We start from the raw sequence: 18,609 nt of genomic DNA, 5'->3' as shown, positions 1-18,609 counted from the left end.
ACCTCGTAAAAGTAACAAATTTTGATCTCTATTATAGTAATATTACACGATTAATTTCCTTGATAATTTAATTGGTCTTAGCCATAATGTGTTTTTTAGAAAAAGTGTTTCAAGTTCAACAATGGACAATATCATGTATTATTTTTTTTATTAAAATGTTATAAATATTCTTTTTCTTTGTGGAGAAGTCATACAAACATGACATGTGTCACGAGCATGGAAGGAATTACACATCTCCCTAATGTTGAGCAACACACTATTGAAATATTTTAACTATAAGAACTTTCTTATTTTCAATTGCTTTACTCACACATATATACTTTCACTATATATATATATATATATATATATATATATATATATTTATATATATGCCAATCAAAGACTTCTATTAAGTTGTCAAAATATTACAGAGTGCTTGTCCATAAATTAGTGTTCTTTTGACCTCACTTCAATCAAATTTGTTGGCCAAAAGAACAACACAGAAAATACTTCCAAAATGCCAAAACCTTCTTGAAATTGAGAGTTTTAGCAGCCATAACACCTCCACCATCCAGTAGCAGTGCTTGAGTTCTGAGTCTTGTTCCTTTGTTGTCGCCACCTCCATCTACACCCTCACGTGGAGGGCATGTGCCTTCTAGTTCTAGTCGTCGGTCTGTGCGGGAGACTCCTAGAAGACAAGCACGACCTGCTTATACTCCTAGAGACTCTTGTGGCAACGGCCACATGTAGATTTACAGTTTACTTGTCTTTTCTAGTTTCTATTAGTTTTCATAGCTATTGAGTCTTGAGTCCTTGAATCTTGACTCTCGACTCTTTCATATCATAATGATATTTTTCGTAAACAATATATGACTGTGACAATGAAAATTTGAAGTTTGAAGTTGGCAATTATAACTCATTGGTAATGATTGTGAATTATGAATATGATGCTTCGTGAAAGATTAAAGTTGTTTCATTTCATTAATTCATTTCATTATTCATGTTTCATTTTATAACATTTCATTTCATGTTAACAGTTAGAAGTTAAAACTTAGTAATATCTAAGATATTATTTCTTGCAATGGTTAAACTTAGCTTACATGTACAACTTTGGTGATCAATGATGATAAATGTTATATATTGAATTTTCAATTTTGAAAGCTTGAAGTTGAAACTTTAAGATTGAATTTGATGAATCATGATTCATGAGACTCAATATATTGCAGTTGTAATATGTATGTTACTAACTTGTGGACATGGTTGATGAAGATTATAACTTCTAGATGATTGATGTGATATGGTTCAATGATAAATCTATGTTTTTTTATGTTTTTTATATCTAATTCATCATTCTCCATGTTTTTGTTGACATATATGTATCAAAAATTAAAAAATATAAAAAATATATATATTTTTAAAAAATTGCTCTGGGATTCGCTCCCAAACCGAGAGCTTTGTATTGGCAAGAAAACTTGTTTCATGAAAATTGAAATTTTGTAAGTTAATATATATGTAACCAATTCAACATATATTGTGCCTTTGTATTGGCAAGAAAACTTGTTTCATGAAAATTGAAATTTTGTAAGTTAATATACATGTAACCAATTCAAACAACCAAGAATGAGAATTGAAATTCTGTAAGTTAATATGGAGTGACCAATTCATACAGCCAAGCACATTTTAGGAGACAAAAAGAACATTATATTATTTGTTCAATATAAGTAATAGTTACAAGCATCTCAAAAGAAATAACAAATAGACAACCCATTTTCCTTCCTACATAATTGCCAAACCATAATAATCAACCAAAAACATACATATTGTAGAAATCTAGTTGTCTCTAAGATGTATGTAGTTAATCCGAAATCAATATCCTCAACCATACTTTTACAAACCTGGAGCCAGCAAACCATTTTATCACAAAATAACTACTACTCGACAATAATTACTACTCAACAAGATTCAGGAAACAATGAACTCTCCACTGGAAACTACAGGATGGACTAAAAGCATTTCCTGTGAACAATTGATGGGCCACATTCGTCATATTCTACTCGTGTTACCCACATCTGAACAAACCAACAATGAAATTAGTCACAAACAAGCTTGTATTTGATGAATCAATGAACCAAATATGAAATAATCAGAATGATGTTATTTGATGTTAGAACCTTAGTATCGGTTAATATAAACAACAAAAGGTATAGTTCCTTAGCTAGAGATATCTTCGAGTAGAGTTGGGTCCAACTGGTATTAGAATGAAATTTCGAAGGTTAGGGTTTCATTTTTTCTATTAGACTAGTTCCACTGTCTAAATTAATAAAATCAAAGAATACTTGTAGCCAAAGGCATTGGTTCATGACTAGCATCAATCCCTTCACATAGATTCTATTATCAGTTTGGAGTCTGGACTACCCTCTTACATTTTTTATGTCAATCAAGTTATACCAGAGTTGGATACATCAACTTGTTCTCAATCGAACATTCTAGCTCAGACCATTTAGGACTAACTCTTTGCCATGCTCAAGTAAGACCTGGTAAGGTCTTTTTGGGACATGACTTAGCAGGCTGGCCTTTTAGGACCAGAGCTCTACTAACGGCTGAGCTTTTATGATTGAAGCTCTACCTATATAAAACCTTTCAGGACCTGAAGTTCTACTTACATAGGACCTTTCAGGACCTTTCTTTTGGCAAAGGGAAGTTTATTTTTGGAAAGCTCAGGAAAAACCCTTTAACACCAACCTGGTATAGTCCTTCTAAGACCAGAGCTCTGCTTAGATAAGACCCTTCGGGAGCTTTCTTTTTGAAAAGGGAGTTTCAAGGAGACGAGGCACAGTGCAAGTCCTTGGTGATAATTGGTGGAAAAACTATAGGTCAGACCTAACACAAGAGTCTAAGGAAGTCTGTGCTTTGTGATGCAGCTCCTCAAGTATGTTTCTTAAGGAACTTAAAAATGTGTGGTTGTAAATTTCTTCCCCTATCAGAAACAATACCTAGGAGGTGTTTTCAGATCTCAAAACAATAACATACTTTTTATAAGCATGAAGGATACTAATGAAAATAATTGGCAATTAAATAAAGCCTATTTTCTGGAGTCTCATGATCCATTATTCCAAATATTTAAGCTATAGATTATAGTTCAAGTGTTGAAATATGGTTGAGTTCATATTTCTATTTCAAGAATGTGGTGGGCAGGACTACCTGTTGGAATGTGCTGAGAGAAGCCAGGATGGAGCCTCCAATCCAGACACTATATTTTCTCTCTGGAGGAGCAACCACCTTGATCCTCATGCTACTTGGAGCAAGTGCTGTGATCTCTTTGTTCATACGATCAACCATGTCTGGAAACATAGTGGATCCCCTGCTCAAAACTATGTTACCATACAAGTCCTTTCGGATATCCACATCACATTTCATGATAGAGCTGTAAGTAGTTTCATGCACCCCCGGAGCTTCCATCCCAATGTGAGCAGGCTGGAATAAAATCTCTGGACACCTAAATCTTTCAGAGCCAATTGTAATCACTTGGCCATCTGGAAGCTCATAAGTCTTTTCTAATGCAGTAGAGGTCTTTTCCAGTTCCAACTCCTTTTCATAATCCATTGCAACATATCCCAATTTTTCCTTTATGTCTCGAACTATTTCTCGTTCTGCTGTTGTAGTGAAGGAGTAACCTCTCTCAGTCAGGATATTTGATATTGCATTAGTTAAGTCTCTACCTACAAGGTCCACTCTGTAGATTGCATGTGGGAGGGCATAGCCTTCATAGATGGGAAAAACATGAGTGACACCATCTCCTGAATCTAGAACAATACCTGAAAATAGAATTTGGAATTCAAATATTTAAACATACTCTTTGTTTTGAAAAACTAAAATAAGCATCAAGCTTAACATCACTTGTATCAATCTCAGAGTGGTACTCGGTCTGGCAATTAGAGAACTTTGGGCTTGTCTCTTACTCAAGCCTGGAAAACTTTGACTTATCCTTTTATATTTGTTTGCTCAAGGGATTCCTTTTGGATGTTTGCCATGTATACTCCATTAGGGAAATTCTAGGAGCTTTGGGATATGGATTTCCAAGAAGTTCCGTAAATGAACAAAGTTTTGTGAAGGCATGAAGACTTCATTAACAGCAATAGGACATCTATATTCTTGGTAACAGCTAAAGCCCATGAAAAATGAGCACCAATGAATTAGAATAAAATGGCTATTAGATAAAAATAAAAACAATACAATGCCAGAATCTCACAAAAGAAATAATAAAAAGAATTTGACTCTTGCAATACTTGCCAACTTCTGTTTGCCATTTTGACTGTAAATGAAGATTATAGAAGTGCTCAGAACCACTTATGTTGCATGCTTCAAGACATCCTAAATTAAAACCTAGGTTAACAAAGAAAATCCTCCATAAGCTGCATACATATGATAAGTCAGTGCTCCAAGTACTCTGGATCTAACAAATTTAAGGATGTTCAATTTGAACTGGTGATTTTTGGCAAATTTTTAAAGCCGTGAGTGATCTAATTATAAATTACAATTTACTTGCATTAAAGCAAAGCAAACAAATTAAACAAAACTGAAAACCTGCAGCATTGTACATTGGATGCAAAGAGGTACACCTTAAAAATCAAATAACTACAAAGCGTTAAACAGTCTACAGTAAAACGGCATGCATCTTAAGCTCCACTAGCCAGAGCTAGCCACAGACTTGACAATCCATAGATTCAACCTACTATCCATCACGAGTTGACATACGAAAATAAGTGATATAAATATACGCCGTGTGGAAAGCCTCCCATCAAAATTGGGAACAAAAACTGTAACTTAATTTGATTTTTAACTTTTGAAATATAGGCTCAATCTTAACAGTTACTGTCTTACGCTAGAATAAACCTACTAAACTTATAAGAACGGTGGACAAATCTAGGTTTAGAGGATATGCGGGGGTTTGGACCTGGCCATATCTTCTTCTACCATATTTCCAATGCTATGCCACTTGGTTGCTTCCTGTTTATTCTAAGATACCACTTACCCCATGTGAAAACCGACTTTATCAAACAGGATCACCCAGACACAACAAAAGAAGATCATGTCCAAAGGTATGGTGATGGGCCGGCTCGATACTTCTGGCCTTGAATTTGACAACAAGAAGATCATGCCCAAAGGTATGGTGATGGGCCGACTCGATACTTCCGGCCTTGAATTTGACAATGGCAACAGTAGGGCTTTCTCGCACGATGCTCATGGATCCCCTGGGCATGATATCCACATCCTGGAAGTTTCTCATTTTGCTTAATGAACAGAGAGCGCAGGAGGGTTTTGCTTAATGAACAGAGAGTGCAGGAGGATTCAGAGTGCAGTGCATGCTTGCCAGATGGCAGATGCGATGGGCGGCTAGATGCCAGATGTGATGCACGACGAGGGATAATGAATCAAACACTTCGAATCAAACGGTGAATATTAATTCAATCATCTAACAACGAAATCAATGGCACAAGAAGGTACAGAGTGGCACTGGAGGGGAGTTCAGCAAAGGTGGTGTCGAATGTTAGAATAGCAACGTCATTAGTAGCTAAGTTATTTCCATCAACAGATAAGCTCCTTTACCCATAAATGATTGACCAGGTTAAAGGTTTATATGAGCCACACATTTCTCATATATATATATATATATATATATAATTAATTCACACATTTCTCTTTTATATATATATATAAATAATTAATTCACACATTTCTCTTATATATATATATAATTAATTCAATGATTGGATTTTATATTAAATCAAAAAATAAATATTTTAACAATAAATATCATTGTTGTTGTGTATTTGCTATTCAAATTCGCATCATCATATGTGTAGTGCATTATCATAGTTTTTTTAGCATGAAAAAACATATGTTTTTTATTATATAAAATAATATATAATTCAGAAAATTGGACTTCTGTAACAGATTTATGCCAATATTTCAGAAAATTGGACTTCTGTAACAGATTTTTGCAAAAATTCAGAAAATTGGGCTTTTGTAAGAGACTTCGGCAAATATCTATAATTTATATTTTGCATACATATACTAAACCCCGGAATTAATCTATATTTTGCATACATATACTAAACCCCAGAATTTTTCTCAGTGAGAAAAAAGCTTTATATTATATAAACTGGAAGATGTACAGAATAGGAAAATTTACATATCATACTGATAATGATTGGAAATAAAAACCAGGAAAATTTACATATCATACTGATAATGATTGGAAATAAAAACCTGTTTTCCATATCATCATAACGGGAGCAGTGAAAGCTATCATATTGTAACTATATACCCATTATCAGAGAAAGACCATATAACTTTTGGAGGCTAATTCTTTAGAAAATCTGGAGCGGTGATGTCTGTTTCTACACCAAAATGCATATATAATTTGGAGCAGTAATCAAAATTGACATCAGTAAGAAGCAGATAAACAAAAAGATATAGCAAAAAAACTAAATTTTAGAGAAAATAGAAATACTTAGATTCATCAGGGAAATAAGAAGTCCCACAAATCCCACATACAGGTGAACCCCATATTCTTCATACAGATCATCAACACTATATGGCATCAGTTGCAATGTATACCCAAAACACGGGAACTAAACCAAAAGCAAAATCACAAGTAAAACATTCAAATTGGAATGGTAAACGGAATTATAAATTTAAAAAATCATTAGTAAAACATTCAAATTGGAATTGTAAATTGAATTATAAATTAAAAAATAAAATTAAAAGGCATTGACAGTTCTGCGATATCTTTCAGCAAGAAAAATAAAATTAATAGGCATGGACTGTTCCCCAATATATGTCACTAGCTAAAACACTGTAACAGAAATTTGGATTTACCAAACATAAGCGGCAGCTTATATATTTATATTGCATTGAAAGCCCTTCCAAAACAAACAGAAACAAATATACTATCATCCGAAGAGGATTCAAACCCCTTAGAAATGTTTTGTTTCAGCGCAGGGAAATGAACCAGATCTATTGACATTTCTGCGATATCATTCAGCAAGAAAAATAAAATTAATAGGCATGGACTGTTCCCCAATATATGTCACTAGCTAAAACACTGTAACAGAAATTTGGATTTACCAAACATAAGCGGCAGCTTATATATTTATATTGCATTGAAAGCCCTTCCAAAACAAACAGAAACAAATATACTATCATCCGAAGATGATTCAAACCCCTTAGAAATGTTTTGTTTCAGCGCAGGGAAATGAACCAGATCTATAAAATAGATGTTATCCCTTGTTAAATAACCATGATAGTTTCAATACTATCCTATTCAACAAAACAGTATCAACTCTCGTTTTTCATAAGCTGTGGCGAACCAACAAAACTAGATCTATGAAATATCTGCTATCCCTTATTAAATAACCATGATACTTTCAATACTATCTGATTCAACAAAACAGTATCGTAAGATGTGGCGAACCAACAAAACAGTATCCAATTCGACAAAACGGTATCATAAGCTGTGGTGAACCATGTATATTTAAAATCGGCGCATTGAGAAAGAGTGTTTGCAAGCATAAAACTTTTTCCAAACCGTTTCAGCTCTCACCCTCTTCACATCTTCATGCACACCATCTAATTCTTCATCTTGCACCGCATCTGCTCCACCAACTTGCGCCGCATCTTTCATCAGACGGTGAATATTAATTCCATCGTCTAACAACGAAATCAATGGTGCAAAAAGGTACAGAGTGGCACCCGAGGGGAGTTCTTCCCAGAGGAACGCCTTACGGCGTAATAATTATAAAGTGATACCCGTTATAAGCTATACATTTTATAAGTTATATTTCAACTCTTTAACATTCAATAGGTTATATAGTTTATTAACCTATCGTTTATTTCGAATTACAATAAGGTCGATTTAAAAAAAAATTAGTTTATCGCTAAAATGCATAATGTTGGCTCCTTAAGTAAGATAAAATAATAATTATTTAATAATATATATATATAATTTGGTGGCACGGTCTTAAAAGTTAGGTTTTAAAAGTGAGGTGTATGTTTTAAAAGTGAGGTGAGTGATGAGGTTTTTTACTTAAATTTTCTAATTATTAAATTTGTGTGTTATCCTATGAGGTTAAATAGTTACACTTAGAGGTTGTAGTTAGAGTGGATGTCATGTAACTATGAGTTGGATCGAGTTATTAATTTTTTTTATTTAAAGATTAAAACAAAAGACAAAATATAAAGAAAAATTATATGGTATGAATATATTGACATGTATATATACTACTTTAATTATGTAAGTTAAATGTTTGATTAGCTTTGAAATTAATTATATAAGTTAAATGTTTGATTAACTTTGAGATTAATTATATAAGTTAAATGTTTGATTAACTTTGAGGGTGATAAGTTTTTTTTCAAATTTTCTAATTATATTATTGTAGGGGTTGAGTAGTCACGCTTAGAAGTTAGAGTGGTAGTAGTAGAAGTTGACTTTATCACATGATTACAAGCTTGGTCAAGTTGTAGATTCCTTTTTAAAAATGAAGAATAAAAGATGGTATGAACATATTTGACATGTATATATAATATCTCAACCATGTAAAATTAGTTATGAACACTATACAGATGCAAGCAAGAAAGACAATTGAGGCAACATGGTTAGCAAGAATCCAAATTTTAGGGTTGGACGTTAGCTACATAGCTTAAAAAAAACCCTTTAATAACTTAATCCCCATTTATAAAATGCAAGTAAGTTAATAAAATTAATTACAATCTTCCATCTTCTTTCCTATAAACAATCTTTCATCGTCTTTTCAAATCTTAGGGTTGAAAGTTAACTCCGTGGCTGAAAATGGCTGTCACTATTACACCATATAAAACTATTTCATAAATTTCATACATTGAATAGTTACAACATGTTTCCAAGAACTTGACACCCACCTACTTAGGGAAACAAATTGCTTATGACACCATTTAATGTAAACTTATTTAACAAATTAAAATATATAAATTTAAACATACTAGTTGGTTCGAAACACCTCGACCAAATATTTTTCAATGTGATTTTTTCCAAAAATTTACTTATATTAACTAATTTAATCAATTTTATTTTAATTATATTAATAATAAAGTAAAAATAATTTTATTTTTTTATGAAATTTATTTTAAACTTGAAATGTAATTTATTATTTATAGAGTTTATTGTCTATATTAGAATTGGACTAGAAATTTTTTGAATTTTACATGATGATGATGATGATGATGGTCGTTAACGTCCACTTAGACCAAACAATGATTTATAAGACCTAAATAAACAAATTATTTATTTTGATTTAAGATTTTATTCATATATAATAGACAAAAATTGATTTAAAAAAAATATTTTTCATCTAATACATCATCAAATAACTAATATAAATAATAATTAAACAAAATTTTAATTTCAAATTATAAAATAATAAATTTAAATTTAAAAAACATTTATTTCATCACTTATTTATCACACACCAAATATTTGCCTAAATAAAAACCATTAAATAAATAAATAACTGAATCTATTTCCTTTCTAATCAAACCATAAAGTTTCGACTAACCAAACTTCTTTACCCATAAACAACATTCATAAACAATCTGCTGAGAGTGCCATGTTGACGTTATTATTATGATTTTTTTAAAAGGATAACTACATAAGATATACTGATACAGGATGGATTAATTCTGCAGTGCTACTAATCAAAACCGACATTGATTGACTCAGGCTACTCTGTATATTCATTGCATTGATTGTTTCGTGAGCCCTGTCACGCATATTGAGTCTGCCTTTCATTAATTAGGTTTTATTTCTCATTAGATTATATTAGATTATGTTACTATTGTTATTATATATTAGATTATGTTATTATTGTTATTATACATTTAAAGAAGTTAGCTTCTATGATATATATGAATTATATTCGTTAATATAATTATGTGAATTTAAATTTAAAATACAATTTTAATGATGAAAATTTAAAATCTTTAATCTTCAATCCGTTTCTTCTTAACCACATTAGTATCAAACTATCATCGTCATCAATTTCACCCTGCTTTGATAAAAACTTTGAGGAGATTCTCTGCATACACCTATTATCCAACACAAACTCTGCGATTAACCAACACAGTTTACTAGTGTAAACCACAAGAAATTGCAGCCAATACACACATCGTAGCAATGTCCCTAAGAAACATATTTCTATTCCTTCCGACCCAATCATTTTATTTACCTTTTCATCAACTTTACTTTTCACCTTCCTCGATGTTGCCTCCTGCAACTCAAGAATGTACCTGGTCCAAAAGTCCTCTACCTGGAAATAGGTATACCATCTTTCATTCGGGTTCCAGTTTTCCCATCTTCCATAGAACGCTACGGAGGTAAGACATCGCCAGCCGATGATTGCCCATCCCACCAGAATGAATGAAACTTCCATGTTAGTTGTTATGAATTTTAACTAGGATTTGACACCAGGAAACACGTCTATGATTGGGCCCTGAACAAGCCATCCAACGATTGAACATAAAATGCAAATTGTGACTGCTACTGCGGCTGACGCGGCTAACACTGATCTTGCAATAATAGATTCAGGATAACATGCACGAGAGACAATCCACGATTTGAGCACCAGATCTTCTACTGCCTGCGAGGAGTTCTCTGTATCGTTACCTTGATTTGCTAGAATAATGGGAATTTTTTGAGCGATGATATCCCGGATGCTTTTATTGGCTAGTGTTGCAGAGCTGAGGAGGAGGAGAAGCCATACTAACGATATCGATATTATCAAACTCGATACTATGAACGAGTATTCGGTAATCTCCTTGGCGTGTGGCCAAAAGTAGAAGGAATAGGAGATGACAGATAAACCAGAGTCAGCCAAACGGTGATGTACGGTGAACAACTCGGAGACAATGTGAACGAACATACTGAGTCCAAGGGCCGTTAATTTCCCCCGTGAATCTTCATAGCCGAAACGGGCCATTCCTGGCAACAAGTAGGCCACTATCACACATAACATGAGACTGCTGCTATGTATCATGTACAAGTTATTCTTGACTACCTCACCGTTCAACGGCTTTGGATTGTTCAAGATCTCTTTTAATAAAGTGCTTTCTGCATTCAGCAAGTTGATAACCTGGATGGTCAGAGCAGTGAGGATGAGCGCATGGCCAGGAACCCAATGAGCTCTCTTCTTTCTTGCTTTCACCGTATCCCTTCCAAGTGTTGGAATTTTCTGATAATTTCAAACAAAATTCAACAGAGCAGAACAATGCTCTGATACCATGTTGGGAATTTATGATAAATTCCATAACAAACAGTAAAAAAAAATGCTCTGTTTTAACACTCTGTTTTTCTTAAACTCAGAAAACTGAAAATCATTTGCTGGAAATGGTGTTGCAGCAACGCAGTTTTTTTTTTCAGTTGCTGTAACTTGTGTTGCAGCAACACTGTTTGTGGTGTTGCAGCAACGTAAATTTTTTACGTCAAGTATTTTTTGAGTTACGGTGTAACAGCAACGCACAAAAAGAAACTTCTATTTATGAACGATAAACTAACTAATACAAATTTGTCTTCCTCACACAGAGGGATTTCACAACTGCTGTTACAAAACATCTTCCTATTTAACAGAGGGATTTACCAATCTATGCTAAAAAGCATTTTCCTCTTCATAGAGGGATTCACCAAACACTGTGCTTGAAAAGCACCTTCCTCTTGATAGAGGGATTCACCAAATGAACGCTTCTGTTCCACACAAATAACATTTACCTCTTAACAGAGGGATTCCAACATGCCTGCTTCAGAGGCACTTCAATCTATCCAAATTGGCATTGCTGTGTCTGCTTGATATTTTACACTGTTGTGTGTAAAAATCTCTTCATTCACGCTGCTCTTCACAATGGCGCTCAGGCTGTAATATCTCTGCACTGCTGTGCATTACAGACTTTGTCTTCTCCTGAAAAACATTACACTACTGTGTGTAAAACTTTCAATACATTTATGCTGCTGCATATTCCATTACAAAAACTCTGTCTCAGTACGGCTGTTTCAACACTCTGTTTCAGCACTGCTATTTCAACACTGCTGTTTCAGCACTCTCTCTATCACTACACTGTTGTGCATAAAATAACTTCTTAAATTGCTCTTGCGCTGCTGTGCATTCCTTTCACATTTAACAACAAAAATACGCACTGTGTGCTCCCCTTCATTGATTACAATTGCACTGTTGTTGTGCCTCACTTGCATTTCAGATGCAAACAACAAAAACTGTGTTGCTGTGTTTCTACCCTTTCTCACAGCAAACAATCAGAAAACAAATTACATTCAAATATCTGCACTGCTGTGCATTTTTCCCTTTATGCTCTCTGCTACGCTGTTGCGTCTTCTCCTCAATCTCTTCTACACTGCTGTGTCTTCTCCTCTGCACTGTTGTGCCATCTCTTTACATTGTTCTTCACGCTGCTGCGTCTACTCTGCTGTGTCTACTCTTCTGCACTGATGTGCCTTCGTTGATGCTTCTGCTCTGCAGCGTCTTCTGCTGTTCTCTCAAGCACACAATCACATTCAAGCGCTGTTGCGCTATATTGCTGAGAGACTAACACTACTCCCGCTCTATTTCTATGCTGCTGCTCATTACATTAAAACAGCACACCAGAAAAACTACTTAAAATTATTATGACAAGACTGGAAATTAAGACAAGGTATGGAGCAATAGACAAATAAATCTAATTCCTGAGATTTCTGGATGTTGCGGTACAATCTCCATGTCCGCAATAAAACCTGTTGTTTACTATTTTTACCAACTCTGTCAACCAGAATAAATAAATCAATTACTTCATTGAAACTGGTGGTCAAACAAAAAGCTTTTACTTCGCGTCAAATTAATTTGCTGCAGGCCTGTACATTCAATCAAACAACTGCCCATCCATATCGCACAGCGCTATCTGCTCCAGGGAAAATTGCTTTGGCAAAACTGCTTTCCATGTGTCTGCTGTTTTAATTTGCGCTGGGAAGCGTACTGGTTTTCTGGAAACAGTACGCAACAAGGGAAATTAATATTTCAACACTCTCCTTTAATTTCAACTGCTGGGTTATCATTCATACCCAGACACTTCATCAAAAATTCAAAACTTTTCTGATCCAATGGTTTGGTCAGAATATCTGCTACCTGCTCCTTCTCTGCTCTCATGGGAGATTTAATTTCATATCTCTCCCCTATAGGAAGATCCATATGATAGAGTTCTTCCAGGGTCTTCATCAAATCTTCAATCTCTTCCTCTGTCATATTGACAAGGGTTTTGGCAGTGAAGTCCATCTCAGCCATCTTGGCAAGAATTACATATTGAACTCCATATTCTTTAAACAGATCTTCAAGGAACTTCAATTCCTTTCTCCCATTCATGGGTTCTGTCCATTTCTTATCTTTAACTCCATCTTCTAAATGAACAGGGTCATCAACATGACTAGATAAAGCAAACAAAGAATTCGTACCTTCATTTGTTGCCTCTTGTTCATTTCTCCTCAAGGGTGTCTCTTGCTGTCCTTGTGTTGGCGCTGCTGTTTGGGGATGCATTTCAGCCACCTCCTCATCATCTTCATCATGAGACAAACAGTTTTTATCATTCACTGTTTTCTCTAAGCTTTCATCACAAGCTTTCTCCTCAATGAACTGAGGTTTTGCTGTCTTCACTTTCGCCATGCCTTGATAGGCTGCCTTGAGAGTTTCCCATGCTTCTTTGGATGTCTTAGCTGCTACTATCCTTGGAAACACACTCTCTTCCACTGCTCGATACAAGAAGTAGAGGGCCTTAACATCCTCCTTCTTATAGTTCTTCAATAGCTCTTTCTCTGCCTGAGTTAAGCTATTAAACTCGTCATCATTTGCTGGTTTTTCAAAACCATTTTCAACAAATTCCCATAAATCTTCTGAGAAAAGAAAAGCTCTCATAACTATTGCCCAATAGTCATAGTTTTTCCCATTGAGCTGTGGGAGCTGGGTATTAAACATACCCACGCAGGTGCTGGCCATTCTTTCAATACTTGACTGTGTAAAAAAAAATTCACTGACTGTCTTCAACAACAACACAAAAATTCTTGAGAAATACCTTGGATTTTTTCTTGGCTGAGTCTTCACGCCGCTGGAGAAGTTGCTACTGCAATAAATCCTTCCTTCAGCTTCTTTGACACTTCAAAGAGCCTCGACTAGCTCTGATACCACGTTGGAATTTTCTGATAATTTCAAACAAAATTCAACAGAGCAGAACAATGCTCTGATACCATGTTGGGCATTTATGATAAATTCCATAACAGACAGTAAAAAAAATGCTCTGTTTTAACACTGTTTTTTTTAAACTCAGAAAACTGAAAATCATTTGTTGGAAATGGTGTTGCAGCAACGCAGTTTTTTTTCAGTTGCTGTAACTTGTGTTGCAGCAACGCTGTTCGTGGTGTTGCAGCAACGTAAATTTTTGACGTCAAGTATTTTTTGAGTTACGGTGTAACAACAACGCACAGAAAGAAACTTCTATTTATGAACGATAAACTAACTGATACAAATTTGTCTTCCTCACACAGAGGGATTTCACAACTGCTGTTACAAAACATCTTCCTATTTAATAGAGGGATTTACCAATCTATGCTAAAAAAGCATCTTCCTCTTGATAAAGGGATTCACCAAACACTGTGCTTGAAAAGCACCTTCCTCTTGATAGAGGGATTCACCAAATGAACGCTTCTGTTCCACACAAATAACATTTACCTCTTAACAGAGGGATTCCAACATGCCTGCTTCAGAGGCACTTCAATCTGTCCAAATTGACATTGTTGTGTCTGCCTGATATTTTACACTGCTGTGTGTAAAAATCTCTTCATTCGTGCTGCTCTTCACAATGGCACTCAGGCTGTAATATCTCTGCACTGATGTGCATTACAGAGTCTGTCTTCTCCTGAAAAACATTACACTACTGTGTGTAAAACTTTTAATACATTTATGCTGCTGCATATTCCATTACAAAAACTCTGTCTCAGCACTGCTGTTTCAGCACTCTGTTTCAGTACTGCTATTTCAGCACTGTTGTTTCAGCACTCTCTCTATCACTACACTGCTGTGCATAAAATAACTTCTTAAATTGCTCTCGCGCTGCTGTGCATTCCTTTCACATTTAACAACAAAAATACGCACTGTGTGCTCCCCTTCATTGATTACATTCGCACTGCTGTTGTGCCTCACTTGCATTTCAGATGCAAACAATAAAAACTGTGTTGCTGTGTTTCTACCCTTTCTCACAGCAAACAATCAGAAAACAAATTACATTCAAATATCTGCACTGCTGTGCATTTTTCCCTTTATGCTCTCTGCTACGCTGTTGCGTCTTCTCCTCAATCTCTTCTACACTGCTGTGTCTTCTCCTCTGCACTGTTGTGCCATCTCTTTACATTGTTCTTCACGCCGCTGCGTCTACTCTGCTGTGTCTACTCTTCTGCACTGATGTGCCTTTGTTGCTGCTTCTGCTCTGTAGCATCTTCTGCTGTTCTCTCAAGCACACAATCACATTCAAGCACTGCTGCGCTATATTGCTGAGAGATTAAAACTACTCCCGCTCTATTTCTATGCTGCTGCTCATTACATTAAAACAGCACACCAGAAAAACTACTTAAAATTATTATGACAAGACTGGAAATTAAGACAAGGTATGGAGCAGTAGACAAATAAATCTAATTCATGAGATTTCTGGATGTTGCGGTACAATCTCCATGTCCGCAATAACAGAAAAACTACTTAAAATTATTATGACAAGACTGGAAATTAAGACAAGGTATGGAGCAGCAGACAAATAAATCTAATTCCTGAGATTTCTGGATGTTGCGGTACAATCTCCATGTCCGCAATAAAACCTGCTGTTTACTATTTTTACCAACTCTGTCAACCAGAATAAATACATCAATTACTTCACTAAAACTGGTGGTCAAACAAAAATCTTTTACTTCGCGTCAAATTAATTTGCTGCAGGCCTGTACATTCAATCAAACAACTGCCCATCCATATCGCACAACTCTATCTGCTCCAGGGAAAATTGCTTTGGCAAAACTGCTGTCCATGTGTCTGCTGTTTTAATTTGTGCTGGGAAGCGTACTGGTTTTCTGGAAACAATACGCAGCAAGGGAAATTAATATTTCAACACCAAGAAGGCCAATGAATACTAGCACTCCAACGAAAAGCCCTAGTAACTCCGCAATCTGATCCAGAGTGAGGGGAGTCTCCCTACGCTGGCCCTGAACTTTCATGATTCAAGCAGGCACAACGGCTTATGCGAGCAAGATGGAGGAGAATAGATAACTTCAATACATCAATACCATACGCTAAACTCCAAATATATCGACGTTTTTTATTGATACGAATTCAAGCCATGTCCCACTAAAGGGGAATTCTTGCAAGGTAAGTGATCCTTAAATTAAGATGAAAACTTCGTCTTTTTATAAATAGTAACATTCCATTTTGTACGAAACAATAATTTTTGGCAGGGCCAACCCAAACTTAAAAACATGCGATTGGCTTGAAGGCTTTCTTAACACATTGAGTCGCCGGCATCCTCAAAATTTTGTGTACGAGGCATCATTTACATTTTCTTTTTATTATGCTTTAATCGAATTTAAGTTGAGTTTGGGTTAAGGTTGGATTTAAATAATAATTTGTAATTGGCTCACATTATTATGTCATTCGTAGTGACATATAGTGATTATGTTGAATTAATAGTTTGATTGTATAGACAAATTTAAAAAGTATTTTACATTTTTAATGTGAACTTTAGATTTAAACTTTTTGTACATAAATATTTCGCCGATGTATGTCTGATTGCCACTGCCATGGCTACATAAATATTCGGCTGATGTATTCACCACCGCCACTGCGATGGCTACAACGGCCGAGGAATATGTTAGCCTTTGTTCGTATTGATTAATGGCATGAGTAGAATCCGGTTGAAAGTGTGAGAATTAATGGAGAATAGGTTATTACTGTTACGTAGTTGTGAATTTTTTTTTTATAGTTATTAAGTTTTTATTTTCTTGGGATATGATTTGTTGTCTCTAATAAATTGTATTTATTTAATATTGAAGATTAATGTGAAGCTAATGCTGCGTTTTTCTTGAGTTAGTTTTTGATGATCCGCACCTGTGAACTCCTCTTGTTTTGATTTGTCATTTCATATCTTCCCTATGCAACTCTTGACATGGTATTAGCGCTGCATGGCTATCAATCCTGTAAGCTGAGTGAAGGGTACCATTGAGGCGAAATCGTCCTGTGGTTTGGGTGCGACTGAGGGGAAATCGCAGTGCTACTAACCAAAACCGACATTGATTTAATCTGTATGTTCATTGGATTGATTGTTTCGTGAGCCCTGTCACGCATATTGAGTCTCCCTTTCATTAATTAGGTTTTAAGGAAGTTAGCTTTTATGATATATATGAATTATATTTATTAACATAATTACGTGAACTTAAATTTAAAATACAATTTTAATGATGAAAATTTAAAATCTTTAACCTTCAATCTGTTTCTTCTTAACCACATTAATATCAAACTATCAAAAATGATATTTTTATTTTTATTTTTAATCAATTTCATCTTAACCACATTAATGTCGAACCATGAAAATGATAACATAGAATTTAAGAGCACGTAAAGCATATTGATGTCGTCATGTGTTTTGCCCATAACAAGAAACGAATTTTTTGCCGAAACAAAAGCGAAACTTGATGTATATCTGGAAAGTTGAACGGGGAGAATCTAACTTCACTATTATTTGAAGCTCTTTGCAGACTAAACACCGCCAGATGAAATCAAGTAACTTTAAATATTTATCCATAAACATGGAATACAATACTTTTGTAAGTCATGACAGGCCAACCACAAATTATAATACGACATGAGCCTTAGTAGGTGTTAGGATCACTTTAAATATTCTTTAAAAACATGGAATAGAATATTTGACAGTTGACAAAAAGTTCACTCGCAGAGCTTGTCTTGGATAATAGGCTGTTTGAATGCCTGTAACAAGTTATACCATCCACGATTCTGCTGTTGTTGGGCCAATGTGCATGTTCGGAAGCCATCCCAGGCGTTCCATCAGTGCCGTATTGTTACCGGCTATGTAAACTGCTTTAACCAATTTACGTTCCTGGAAACCTTGTGCCCATTTAGTGCAGTTATCCATTAATGTGCCCCCCACTCGCTCGATGCAACATCATGGTTTGATGGCATTTCTCTTGGGATGAGTAACAGTTCATCACAACTGGTGGATCGTATCATGTACCCTACCTATCATAAACGAACATTCAGGTTCTCAATATTTTTCTATGTTTTATAATGTTGTACACTTGTGCAAACAAGGCAATGAGGGCACCTCGTTTTATGTGCCCCATTTAAATGTGTCACCATATTATCTCCATCCAAAGAACCCAGAACTGGAGGTGACCACACGAATGCTCTCTAATGATAATCATGTGCTTCTTTATCTACCCCATATTAAATCATTTTCTTAGACATTTTTTTTTTAAATAATAAGCGCTCGGATCCAAAATATCCTTTTGTGGGATAAAGC

General features: G+C 35.0%; 1 protein-coding gene across 1 annotated transcript; it reads right to left on the bottom strand.

Moving 5' to 3' along the window:
- Positions 1-1,985: 1,985 nt before the first annotated feature.
- On the bottom strand, positions 1,986-18,222 carry LOC149145596 (actin-100-like). The gene is made up of 4 exons (XM_089452502.1): positions 18,073-18,222; positions 10,940-11,246; positions 3,184-3,797; positions 1,986-2,051 (listed from the first exon to the last, which is right to left on the bottom strand). Exons 1-4 carry the CDS (start codon positions 18,220-18,222, stop codon positions 1,986-1,988), a joined length of 1,137 nt encoding a protein of 378 aa, XP_089308628.1.
- Between the last annotated feature and the right edge of the window lie 387 nt (positions 18,223-18,609).

Source organism: Pinus tabuliformis, chromosome X (assembly GCF_031772625.1).
Source record: "Pinus tabuliformis cultivar Carrire ecotype Pingquan chromosome X, CPIR1, whole genome shotgun sequence".
Classification (NCBI taxonomy): domain Eukaryota; kingdom Viridiplantae; phylum Streptophyta; class Pinopsida; order Pinales; family Pinaceae; genus Pinus; species Pinus tabuliformis.
Note: the sequence above shows the minus strand (reverse complement) of the source record. Positions and strands in the feature narration are given on the sequence as shown.